At 37.2% G+C, this 13,860-nt stretch overlaps 1 protein-coding gene across 4 annotated transcripts in view; it reads right to left on the bottom strand.

Annotated features, from left to right (window-relative positions):
• Positions 1-13,860, bottom strand: part of FAM120C (family with sequence similarity 120 member C) — an 88,809-nt gene that overhangs the window by 34,722 nt on the left and 40,227 nt on the right. For all 4 annotated transcript variants that reach the window (XM_081044055.1, XM_081044056.1, XM_081044057.1 and 1 more), the window contains exon 9: positions 13,392-13,563. In XM_081044055.1, the coding sequence (XP_080900181.1) occupies positions 13,392-13,563 (172 nt within the window). The remainder of the gene's footprint in view (positions 1-13,391; positions 13,564-13,860) is intronic.

The raw sequence follows: 13,860 nt of genomic DNA, 5'->3' as shown, positions 1-13,860 counted from the left end.
TCTAGAGAATCTGAGCACTTCTGCATCTGGACACAACGGACAGGATCCATCACATTTCAATATCTTTTAAATTTCTGTTGCTATGATTTTTACTGTTAGCAGTAGTAACAGCAGGAATAGTAAGCATTTATTATACTATGCTTCCCCGAAAATGAGACCTAGCCAGACAATCAGCTCTAATGCGTCTTTTGGAGCAAAAATTAATATAAGTCCTTATATTATATTATATTATATTATATTATATTACAATATATTATATTGTAGTAAAATAAGACTGGGTCTTATATTCATTTTTGCTCCAAAAGACGCATTAGAGCTGATGGTCCAGCTAGGTCTTATTTTGGGGAACCAGTATAACTGACATGTGTTAAGTCCTTTACATATAAATGTAAATCCATTTATTCCTCAGAACAATTATGAGAGAGAAGTATTATGACTATATTACCATAAAAAGTAGTGCTCACTTTGCAGATGAAGAAATCAAGGCTCAATGTCACACACACAGTTCTTTTTTTTAAAATTAAATTTATTGGGGTGACAATTGTTAGTAAATTTACATAGATTTCAGGTGTACAATTCTGTATTACATCGTCTATAAATCCCATTGTGTGTTCACCACCCAGAGTTGTGGGAGAAGAGGGTAAGGGGGATCAAATATATGGTGATGGAAGGAGAACACACACAGTTCTTAATGACTTTGAAAGTTATTTCTTGAGTAGATGTACAAGCCTAGGCAAGGAAAGGAGTCCAAAGAAAAATTATCTACCTGGCTTCATAACAGACTATGGAACATCCCAAAAGACTTTGAAGAATTTCACAAAATTCTCAAAAAGCCAACCTCAGATTTACAAAGGTGTACAGACATGGAAAACAGGGCTTTTGTCTACCTCTAGTACACCTCAGGCTCCTGAGCTATGGCCTCTTTCACTGCAGACGTCTAGCATCTACTCAATTATCCAAGCTAGTTATTCTAGAGTACTCAGTCTCCTTCACCTCCAACGCATCTGGTTATTCTCAAGGTCGGCTGATTCTACTACCTTATCATTCCTTGTATCTGTCCCCTTTCCTTCATCACAACAAATATGACACAGATTCAGGTCTCATCATCTTTCACCTGACAAGAGTCTCCAGACTTGTCCCTGCTTTCATCCTGTCTGGTCTCCCCCACACCCACGCTCCACAATCACTAGAGTGCTTTTTTAAAAACCTTTTAATTTGGGGCAGCCGGATGGCTCACTTGGTTAGAGCGCGAGCTCTCAACAAGGGTGCCGGTTCAATTCCCACATGGGATGGTGGGCTGCGCCCCCTGCAACTAAAGATTGAAAACGGCGACTGGACTTGGAGCTGAGCTGCGCCCTCCACAATTAGACTGAAGGACAACCACTTGACTTGGGGTTGATGGGCCCTGGAAAAACATGCTGTTCCCCAATATTCCAATTAAAAAAAAACTTTTAGTTTGAAATAATTATAGATTCACAGGGAGTTGTGAAGATAGTAGAGAGAGGTCCTTTATCTAGTTTTCCCCAATGGTTATATCTAAAATAATTATAATAAAATATCACGGCTAGGAAAATGACATTGGTGTAACTGTGTGTATAGTTCTATGTCATGTGTAGATTTGTGTAACCACCACCACAATCAAGATACAGAACCATTTCATCACTACAAAGATCTCCCTTGTGCTACCCACTTTTTGGTCACACCCAGTGCCCTCCAGCATCATCCTTAATCCCTGGCAATCATTAATCTATTTTCCCTATCTACAGTTTTGTCAATTTGAGATTATATAAATGGAATTATACAGTATGCAATGTTTTGGGTTTTTTTTTAAACTGTCCATTTAAGTGTGTTTTTCCAGGACCCATGAGCTCCAAGTCAAGTAGTTGTTTCAATCTAGTTGTGGAGGGTGCAGCTCAGAGGCCCATGCGGGAATCTAACCGGCAACCTTGTTGTTAAGAGCACCGCGCTCTAACCAACTGAGCTAACTGGCCGCTCCAAGTATGCAGTCTTTTGAGATTGGCATTTTCACTCAGCATAATGCCCTTGAGATACATCCATGTTGTTGCATATATGAATAGTTCATTCTTTTTTTTGCCCAGTAGTATTCCATGGTATGGATAGCCCATATCATTCACCGTTTGAAGGATATCTGAGTTGTTTCCAGTGTGGGGCTATTGTGAATACAGCTGCTATGAATATTTGTGTACAAATTCCTGAATGAGAATAAGTCTTTATTTCTCTGGGATAAATGCCCCAAAGTGTCAAGTGATGGGTTATATGATAAGTCTATTTCTAGTTTTGAAAGGAACTGCCAAATTATTTTCCAGAGTGGCAATATCATTCTACTTTCCTACCAGCAATTTATGAGTGATCCAGTTTCTCCACATCCAATCCAGCATTTGGTGTTACCACCATTTTCATTTCAGCCATTCTAACATGTATGTAGTAACAACTCATTGTGTTTTAATTTGCATTTCTCTAATGGCTAATAATGAACATATTTTCATATCTTTGTCACGTGCATGTCTTCTTCAGTGAAATGTTTGTGCATGTCTGCTGATTTTCTATTTGGATTGTTTTTATAATGTTCAGTTTTGAGTTTTTAAATATACTTTAGATACTAGCCTAGATACATAGTACTTGTTCATCTATAAATGGCCAATTGATCCAGTACCATCTGTTAGAAAGACTATCCTTCCTCCAACGAAGGGTTTCTGCAGCTTTATCAAAACTCAGTCGGCTGGGGGCAGCAGGTTACCTCAGTTGGTTAGAGCGTGGTGCTCTTAACAAGGTTGCTTCTATTATCCCTACATGGGCCACTGTGAGCTGCCCCCTCCACAACTAGATTAACAGCAACTGCTTGACTTGGAGCTCATGGGTCTTGGAAAAACACTTAAATAAATAAAAGTTTTTTAAAAAAAACCTCCCTTAAAAAAAATCCACTGGCACCCTATGATTTCACTGATATGTGGTATATAAACCAAAAAGAACAAGACAAACAAATGAGAAACAAAAACTCATAGACACAGACAATAATTTAGTGGTTACCAGAGGGTAAGGGGGTGGGGGGTGGGTGATGAGGGTAAAGGGGATCAAATATATGGTGATGGAAGGAGAACTGACTCTGGGTGGTGAACACACAATGGGATTTATAGACGATGTAATACAGAATTGTACACCTGAAATCTATGTAAATTTACTAACAATTGTCACCCCAATAAATTTAATTTAAAAAAATCCACTGGCTGTACTTATATGGGGCTATTTCTGTATTCCTCATTCTATTCCATTGATCTGTGTCTATATCACTGCCAATACCGCATACTCTTAATTATTGTACCTACTTAATAAGTCTTGTAATCAGGTAGAGGGATTGCTCCCAATTTATTATTCCTTTTCAAAAATGTTTTAGCTATTCCAGTTCCTTTGTCTTTCCATATAAATATTAGAATATTCTTGTCTATACCTACAAATAATCCTGCTGGGACTTGGCTAGGAATTGTGTTAAACATGTATATCAACTTGGGGGAGAATTGATATTTTACTACGTTAGGTCTTCCAATTCATGGACATCTATGTTTCTCCATTTATGTAGGTCTTCATTGATTTCTTTCATCAGCATTTTGTAATTCTCAGCACACAACTACTGAAAATCTTTTGTTAAATTTATACCTAAGTATTTCATTTTCATTGGAGGGATTGTAATTGGTATTGCATTTTTTATCTCAGTACCACATATTCATTGTTAGTATACAGAAACACAACTGATTTCCATATAGGTTTATTTGATATCCTACCACTCTTACGAACTCACTTTTCAGTTCTAGATGTTTTGTTGTAGATTCCCTGTGATTTTCTACCTACGCTATATGTCATCTGAAATTAGGAAGTTTTATTTTTGACTTTAAGATCTGTATGACTTCTCAAATATATGGTGATGGAAGGAGAACTGACTCTGGGTAGTGAACACACAATAGGATTTATAGACGATGTAATACAGAATTGTACACCTGAAATCTATGTAAATTTACTAACAATTGTCACCCCAATAAATTTAATATAAAAAAAAAAATCTGTATGACTTCTATTTCATTTTCTTGCCTTCCTATGCTGGCTAGAACTTCCAGTATTATGTGGAAGAGCAGCAGTAAGGGTGGGCATTTTAGCCTTGTTCCTGATTTTAGGAGAAAAATACTCAATCCTTCACCATTAAGTATAATGTTAGCTGTAGGGTTTTTGTAGATGTTCTTCATCAAGTTGAAAAAATTCCCCATATTCCTAGTTTTCTGAATTTATTCTTTTTATCATGAATGGTTGTCGAATTCTGACAAATTATTTTCTGCATCAACTGAGATGATCATATTATTTTTTTCTTCTTTAGCCTGTTTATATGGTGGATTACAATGAGTGATTTTTCAAATAATGAACCAGCCTTGCAACCATGTAATAAAAACTACTTGGCCATAGTGCATAATTCTTTTTATATATTGCTGAATGCCACTGGCTGATATTTTATTAAGAATTTTTACATCCATATTGATGAGAAATATCAGTCTGAAGTGTTGTTTTTATGCCCTGTCTTTATCTGGTTTTAGTATCAAGGTAATACTGACTTCATAGAAACAGGAAGTTTTCTCTTCTAGTTTGTGAAAAAGACTGTGCAGAATTTATGTCGATTCTTTGTTAAACATTTGGTATGTATATTAAATTATAGTTGAAAAAAAAAAATTATAGTTGACATTCAGTATTACTCAGCTTCAGGTGTACACTGCAGTGGTCAGGCACCTACACTGTCCAGGAATGGTCTCCCTAATAAGACAAGTGCCCATCTGACGCCATACAAAATCTTTACAACATTATGGATTATATTCCTGAAACTGTCTTTAGTATCCCTGTGGCAATACTGCAGTTACCAATCTGTGCTTTCTAATCCTCTCACCTTCTCCCTCATCCCCAACCCCTCCCATCCAGTAACCTTCAGTTTTTTCTCTATATCTCTGAGACTGTTTGATTAGTTTGCTCATTTATTCTGTTTTTCAGATTCCACATGTAAGTGAGATCGTATGGTATTTGTCTTTCTCTGTCTGACTTATTTCACTTAGCATAATGTTCTCTAGTTCCACCCATATCATTGCAAATGGTAAGATTTCGTTTTTCTTTATGTGCGAGCAATACTCCATTGTATAAATGTACCACAGTTTCTTCATCCAGTCATCTACCGATGGGAGTTTCGGTTATTTCCATGTCTTGGCTAATGGCTCTATAGTAACAGGATGTGGAGTACAGTATAGGGAATATAGTCAATTGTATTGTAACAGCTATATACGATGTTAGAGGGGTAGTAAATTGGGGAGGAGCGTTATCACTTTGTGAGGGGTGTAAATGTTTAACTATTACATTGTTTTGTACACCTGAAACTAAAAGAAACAAGAGAAAGAAAGGAAGGAAGGAAGGAAGGAAGGAAGGAAGGAAGGAAGGAAGGAAGGAAAGAAGGAAGGAAGGAAGGAAGGAAAGAAGGAAGGAAGGAAGGAAGGAAGGAAGGAAAGAGGAAGGAAGGAAGGAAGGAAGGAAGGAAGGAAGGAAGGAAGGAAGGAAGGAAGGAAGGAAGAAAGAAAAGAAAATTAAAAAAAAACAACTTGGTAAACTTCTCTAGTGAAACCAATTGAGCCAGATTTTTTGGGGGGGAAGTTTCAAATTAAATTTCATTAATATTTATAGGGCTATTCAAATGACCTATTTCATATTAGGTGAACTGCAGTTTGTATATTTTGAGAAATTGGTCCATTTTGTCGAAGTTGTCAAATGTCTGTGTAGAGCTATTTACAATATCGGAGTGCCAAAAGAAATGTATACAAGTAGACACATTGGTCAACATTGCTCAAGCAGTAGTCCACCGTAATCAGAAGTGTCTGGACGCTGGTGATAACCACGTTAAGCATCTTAAGCACTAATTGCAGAAGCCAAAGTGACCTGTATTCGTCTCCTGTTATCAGTATATATGGAGTATTACAATTTGCTTTTTTAAACTTGTTTTTCTTTTTTCCCCCTTCTTCTGCCTCTCCCCACCCCCACCCCCACCCACTCCGGTTCAAGACGATGTTTCTCAGTCTAGTTGTGTAGGACACAGCTCCCTGGCCCATGCTGGTATTATGGGCCTTGTGCTCCCCGCCCCGGGCTGAGGCAGTTGGTCACCGGTCATCGGTCGGCCGCTCACATCAGCTCACGGCTCCTCACACCTGTTGCCGGCCACTCACGCTGACACCGGCTGCTCCTGGCAGCACACAGCAGCCCATGGCCAACCTCCAGCTGCTCACAGCAGCCCAGCTCCAGGGAGAGCTGTGTTCACAATCTTAGCTGTAGAGGGCACAGCTCACTGGCTCATGTGGGAATCGAACTGGCGACTTAAGTGGTAGGAGCCATTGGGTGGGCCCAAGTATTACAATTTTTAATAGTTTTCCTTTCTTAAAATGTGTATACATTTTTTTCGCATCCTGTTTTCCCATATTATTCTTTTGATGTCTACAGGCTCTGTGGTGATATCCCTTGTCTCATTCTCGATATTAGTAATTTGTGTCTTCTCCATTTTTTTCTTTGCAGTCTTGCTAGAAGTTTGTGAATTTTATTGTTCCTTTCAAAGAACCAAGTTGTGTTTCATTTATTTTTTTCTTATGGTTTTTATGTTTTCAATTTCACTGATTTCTGCTCTTATCTTTATTTCCTCCCTTTGATTTACTGCAGGTTTAGTTTTCTCCTCCTCTTGTTTCTTGAGATAAAAGTTCAGATGACTGGTGAGAGCATTTTCCTCTTTTCTAACGGGACCACTTATTGCTATAGATTTCCCTCTCAGAAATTACTTGTCATTAGCTTGCAAATTTTAATATGCTTTATTTTTATTTTCTTTTAGTTCCATTATTTCTTTCTTTTGCTTGAGACTTCCTCTATGACCCATGGATTATATACAGAAGTGCTTTGTTATTTTCCAAGTATTTATGGATTTTCCTGTTATCTTTCTAGTTTGATTCGATAGTGGCCTGAGAATATTCTCTGTACAGTTTCATTTCTTTTAAATTTATTAAGGTTTGTTTCGTGGCCCAGAATATGATCTATCATGGCATGTTCTTTTTTTTTTCAATTACAGTTGACATTCAATATTATTTTATATTAGTCTCAGGTGTACAGCATAGAGGTTAGACATTTCTGTAATTTATGAAGTGATCCCCCTGATTAGTCTAGTACCAACCTGCCACTATACATAGTTACTAAAATATTATTGACAATATTCCCTATGCTGTACTTAACATCCCCATGACTCTTTGGTAACTACCAATTTGTACTTCTTAATCCCTTCACCTTTTTCATCCAGCCTCTTAACCCCTCTCCCATCTGGCAACCATCAGTTTGTTCTCTGTATCTATGAGTCTGTTTCTGTTTTTTTGTTTTTTTTTATTTTGTTCTTTATATTCCACATGTAAGTGAGATCATATGGTATTTGTCTTTCTCTGTCTGACTTATTTCACTTAGCATAATACCTTCCAGGTCCATCCATGTTGTCACAAATGGTAAGAGTCCATTCTTGTTTATGGCAGAGTAATATTCCATCGTATATACTATATGTACCACTTCCTCTTTATCCAGTTGTCTACTGATGGGCCTTAGGTTGCTTCCAAATCTTGGCTATTGTAAATAGTGCTGCAGTGAACATAGGGGTGCATGTATTTTTTGGAATTTGTGTTCTGGATTTCTTTGGATAAATACCCAGAAGTGGAATTGCTGGGTCATAAGGCAGCCCTATTTTTAATTTTTTGAAGAACCTCCATACTGTTTTCCACAGTGGCTGCACCAATTTACAATCCCACCAACAGTGCATTTTTTCCACATACTTGTTGTTTGTTGGTTTATTGATGATATTCACTCTGACAGGTGTGAGGTGGTAACTCATTGTGTTTTTATTTGCATTTCTCTGATGATTAGTGATGTTGAGCATCTTTTCATATGTCTATTAGCCATTTGTATGTCCTCTTTGGAGAAATGTCTATTCAAGTCCTCTGCCCATTTTTTAATTGGGTTGTTAGTTTTTTTGGTGTTGAGTTGTGTGAGGTCTCTATAAATTTTGGATACTAACTCCTTATTGAATGTATCATTGGCAAATATCTTCTCCCATTCAGTAGGTTGTCTTTTCGTTTCGTTGATGGTTTCCTTTGCTGTGCATAAACTTTGTAGTTTGATGTAATCCCATTTGTTTATTTTATTCTTTTATTTCCCTTGCTCAAGGAGATATATCAGAAAAAAATATTACTAAGAGCAGTGTCAGAGAATTTACTGTCTATGTTTTCTTCTAGGAATTTTATGGTTTTGGGACTTACATTTAAGCCATTAATCTATTTTTTTAAAATTTTATTGGGGAATATTGGCAAACAGTGTATTTCTCCAGGGCCCATAAGCTCCAAGTCATTGTCCTTCAATCTAGTTGTGGAGGGCACAGTTCAGCTCCAAGTCCAGTTTCCATTTTCAATCTTTAGTTGCAGGGGGCACAGCCCACCATCCCATGTGGGAATTGAACTGGCAACCTTGTTGTGGAGAGCTTGCGCTCTAACCAACTGAGCCATCCGGCCAACCCCGCCATTAATCTATTTTGAGTTTATTCTTGAATATGGAGTAAGAAGTTGGTCCAGATTTCACAGAACCATTTATTGAACACACTGTCTTTACCCCATTGTATATTCTTGCCTCCTCTGTCATAGATTAAATGATTGTATAGGTGTGGGTTTATTTCTGGACTCTATTCTATTCCATGGATCTGTTTGTCTATTTTCATGCTAATACCATGCTGTTCTGATTACTATATCCTTGTAGTATAGTTTGATATCAGTTACTGTGATACCTCTAAGTTTGTTCTTCTTTCTCAAGATTGCTGTGGCAATTTTTTGTGGTTTAACATACATTTTAGGATTATTTGTGCTAGTTCTGTGAAAAAATGCCATTGGCATTTTGATAGGGATTACACTGAATCTACAGATTGCTTAGGGTAGTATGTACATTTTAACGATGTAAATTCTTCCTATTATTATGGCATTTGTTCTGGAGGCATGTGAAAATAAAATGTATCTTGTTGTGTGTTCTATGAGTTGATTAAATCCTATTAGCTAATGATGTTGTTAAGCTCTATATTCTTGTTGATTTTCTGTCTAGTTGTTCTACCCATTATTGAGAGAGGAGTTGAGGTCTCTAATTATAATTCTGGATTTGTCTATTTGTCACTTAAGTTCTATCAGGTGTTGCATCACATATTTTGTAGCTTTGTTGTTTGGTGATAGACATTTAAGATTGCTATGTCTTTTTATGGCCAAGTAATATTCCATTGTATATATATGTACCACTTCTTCTTTATCCAGTTGTCTATTGATGGGCACTTAGGTTGCTTCCAAATCTTGGCTATTGTAAATAGTGCTGCAGTGAACACAGGGGTGCATATATCTGTTTGAATTAGTGTAAGAATGAAATCTTACCATTTGCGACAACATGGATGGACCTAGAGGATATTATGCTGAGTGAAATAAGTCACCCTGAGAAAGACAAATACCATATGATCTCACTTTTACGTGGAATCTACAGAACAAAATAAACCAACAAAGTAGAAACAGACTCATAGGTACAGAGAACACACTGATGATTGCCAGAGGGCTGGATGAAAAAAGTGAAGGGATTAACAAGTACAAATTGATAGTTACAAAACAGTAACAAGAATGTAAAGTACAGCATAGAGAATATAGTCAATAATATTGCAACAACTATGTATAGTGCCAGGTTGGTACTAATCGGGGGGATCATTGCATAAATTATATAAATGCCTAACCACTGTGCCGTACACCTGAAACTAATATAAAATAATATTGAATGTCAATTGTAACTGAGAAAAATAAATTTTAAAAGAAAAATTGCTATCTTTTTTGATGGACTGACCCTTTTACCATTATGTAATGTCCCTCCCTGACCCTGGCAATTTTCTTTGTTCTGAAGCCTACTTTACGTGGTATTAACATAGCCATTCCTGCTTTCTTTTGATTAATGTTTTCATGGTATATTATTTTCCATCCTTTTACTTTCAAAGTACTTGTATCATTTATATTTGAAGTGAATTTTTGTAGACAGCATATAGCTGGGTCAGGGTTTTTATCCAGTCTGTAATCTGTATTTTAATTGATGTAGTTAAATCACTTATTGATTAACATGTTAGGGCTTAAGTCTGTCATTTTATTTTTTTGTTCTGTTTTTTGTAGCTCTACTTTATTATTCTTCCCTTCCTGTGAGTTACTTGAACCTATTTTAGACTTCTGTTTTATTTTATCTATAGCGTTTTTGAGTGCATCTCATTGTACACCTTTTTCAGTGTATTGTCTAGATATTACACTATACAGAAGTGCCAAAAAATGTATACATTTTAAAAAGGAAAAAAAAAACTATTAAAATTGTAATATTCAACATAGACCGATAACAAAAGATGAACACAAGTCACGTGTATACATTTTTTTGGCACCCCCGGTATATGAGTATACATAACTGATCAAAATCTACTGGTGTTGACACTTTACCAGTTCAAGTGAAGTGTACAAATCTGATCTCTGTTATATCCCTGTACCCACCTCCATTTATAACTGTCGTAAATATTTTCTCTACAGACATTGAAAACCACATTAAATACTGTTATAGTTTTTGCTTCAACTGTAAAACATAATTTAGGAAACTAAAGAGATGAAGGAAAGTCTGTGATATTTATCTGTATTTTTGTTCTTTCCATTGTTTTTTCTTTCTTCCTGATGTTTGAAGATTCCTTCTTTTATCGTTTCCTTTCTGGGTAGAGAGGACTACATTTAGCCATTCCTTTACGGTACGTATGCTTGTGAAAAATTATCCTAGTTTTCCTTTATCTGATAATGACTTTATTTCCCCTTCATTCCTGGAAGATATTTTTGTTTGATATAGAACTGAGTTGACAGTTCTTTTCTGTTGCCCCTTAAAATGTTGTGCTACTTCCTTCTGGTCTCCACGGCTTCTGATGAGAAATTAGCTGTTATCATATTATTTTTCTCCTGTAGGTAAAACATTGTTTCTCCTTGGCTGTTTTCTGTTATTATTATTATTATTATTATTATTACGTTTCAGGTGTACAAAAGAACATGACTAGACATTTACACCCCTCACAAAGTGATAACCCCAAGGCTACTACCCATCTAACATCATACATAACTATTACAATGCCATTGACTATATTCCCTATGCTGTACTTTATATCCCGTGAACACACACATACACACACACACACACACACACACACATATTCACAGACACCTTTAATTATAGTTGACATTTAATATTATTTTACGTTAGTTTCAGGTGTATGGTGCAGTGGTTAGGCATTTATATAATCTACGAAATGATCCCCCCAGTAAGTCCAGACCCATCTGACACCCTACAGTCTTTACAGCATTATGGATTATATTTCCATACTGTACTTCACATCCCCGTGACTATTTTGTGATTACCAATTTCTACTTCTTAACCCCTTCACCTTTCGCATCCATCCCCCAAACGCCTCCCCAATTAACAACCATCACTTTGTTCTCTGTATCGATGAGTCTGTTTCAGTTTTGTTTGCTCATTTATTCTGGTCTTTAGATTCCACATGTAAGTGCAATCATATGGTATTTGCCTTTCTCCGTCTGACTTATTTCACTTCGCATAATGTTCTCTGGGTCCGTCCATGTTGTTGCATCTCTCTGGCTATTTTCAATAATTTTTATGTTTTAGCTTTCAAATATTTGACCAGGATATGTCTTGACACGGATTTCTTCAGGGTTTATATATTTTATAATTTACTTCGCTTCTTGAATCTGTGGGCTTATGTTTTTGCCAAATTTGGGGGTATTTCAGCCATGACTTCTTTGAATACTTTTACAGTCCCAATCCCTTTCTCCTGTCCTTCTGGGACTCTGATGACACTATATCTTCTGTTCCACTGGTCCCTGTTCATTTTTTCAGTCTGTTTTCTGTTATTCAGATTGGATAACTTCTATTGTTCTGTCTCCAAGTCCAGTGAATATTTCCTGTTATCTCCAATCTGCTGTTTAACCCATCTATTGAGTATTTTATTTGTTACTGTATTTCATAGTTCTTAATTTCCATTTGTTCTTCTTTATGTATTTTATTTCTTTGCTATGACCTTCTATTTTTAATTTATATAAGGTATGCTCAGAATTGTTTGTTTTACGATAGCTGACTTGAAATCCTTGCCAGGTAATTTAAACATCTGTGTCATCTTAATACTGGCATCTATTCATTGTCTTTTTTGGTCAGTTTGAGATATCCGTTGGAAATATTTCTAGTTCTTGGTATGATCAGGGATTTCTCAACTGAAACACGGACATTTTGGGTATTAAATCTTGTGTCTTAGCAGCTCCTTTCTGACACCACTCTGGTGGTTGAAGGGGGACACTGTCTATAGTGAAGTGGGAGCAGAAGTCCTGGCTCCCCACTTGGCCTTGCCTCACACCTCCCCAGCAGGAACAGGTGGGGCACCCTGTTACAGTCTGGCAAGCATAGAAATCTAGACTCTTCATTCAGGCTTTGCTGGTTGGGGTGGGGTGGACCTCAGTTTTTCTGTGGCATTTGGCTGTAGAGTGGTTATTATCTCAAAATGTTCTGTGTTGCTACGTTGTTCCTTTTAGGTCCTTTGGCTAGAGAAAGCAGGCTTTTGTTGGTACTTTTATTGGTCTGGACCTGTTGGCATTTCTGGGCTGCCAGCTTGTCCCACACCCAGTCTGGGATACACGCATATGAGGCAAAAGAAAACCCAGGGAACTTACCACTGCATCGTTTCTTGGCTCCCAAGGTCCTTGGTCAGTCTGTCTTCTTCTCTTCACCTTCTAGAGTGTCTAGTGCTTGTTTTATATATAATATCCCGGGCTTTTAGTTGCATTTAGCAGGAGGAATAGGGAAAAGTATATCTACTCCATCTTCCCAGAAGCAGAAATTTAGAGGGTTCTTTTGAACACACTAAATTGACCATGTCACTCTGCAGCTTAAAATATCTCAATGGCTCCAACTACCTACAGGATCAAATCCCAAAATAAAAACCTTACTGAGGAGAAGACACTGTGTAAGATACACCTCTACATTCCCAAAGTCCAGCATGCTTCTTATAAATAGTAGTCACTCTGAACGCTTAATGACTAAAGAACTAAGGCTAAAGTTAATGCATTTCCCATATCAATATGTATCCTGGTGAATTATACATTTTCTCAAGGACTGCTCCATAGCCAAAAGTACGATGTGCTTACACAGACATTTTTGCTCTGCATCAAGCTTTGAGAGATCTGTCAAAGAACTAGACTTACCTTCCACAGGCAGCCGTCGTCGTATGGCCAGGCGTTCCATTTTCCGCTGTGTCTCTGCCAGACTGAAAAGGACTCCGTACACATATTGACGAGCTGACCGGAACAGGAGAGCAGCTGGAGGCAACTCCATGTTACACTCATCCTCAATACATACGGGGATCTTAATCTCACCCTAATAAGAAAATGGGCCAGGGGAAAGGAGTAAATAAACTACCGGAAGTTTTGAAATTGAGCTGAGAATAACCAGTAATGAACTGGAGACTCTGGAGCCTAACAGTTAAATTTTCTACTTGTATTTAGACAGAGTTTCAGACTAAAAGAAGTTGTAACAAGCCCCACTGACCATAGCCAGGTTAAAAGCTATGTTCTGTTTTTAAAGTGTCTGCTATGACTGACTGTAGCTGACTAAATGGGAAAGTCTATCTTAGACATTTTGCTGGATTTGTATGGTAAGAAATGGTAGAAGGGA

The sequence above is a fragment of the Rhinolophus hipposideros genome, assembly GCF_964194185.1.
Source record: "Rhinolophus hipposideros genome assembly, chromosome: X".
Classification (NCBI taxonomy): domain Eukaryota; kingdom Metazoa; phylum Chordata; class Mammalia; order Chiroptera; family Rhinolophidae; genus Rhinolophus; species Rhinolophus hipposideros.
The sequence above is the reverse complement of the archived record's forward strand: the minus strand, read 5'-3'. Positions and strand labels throughout refer to the sequence as shown.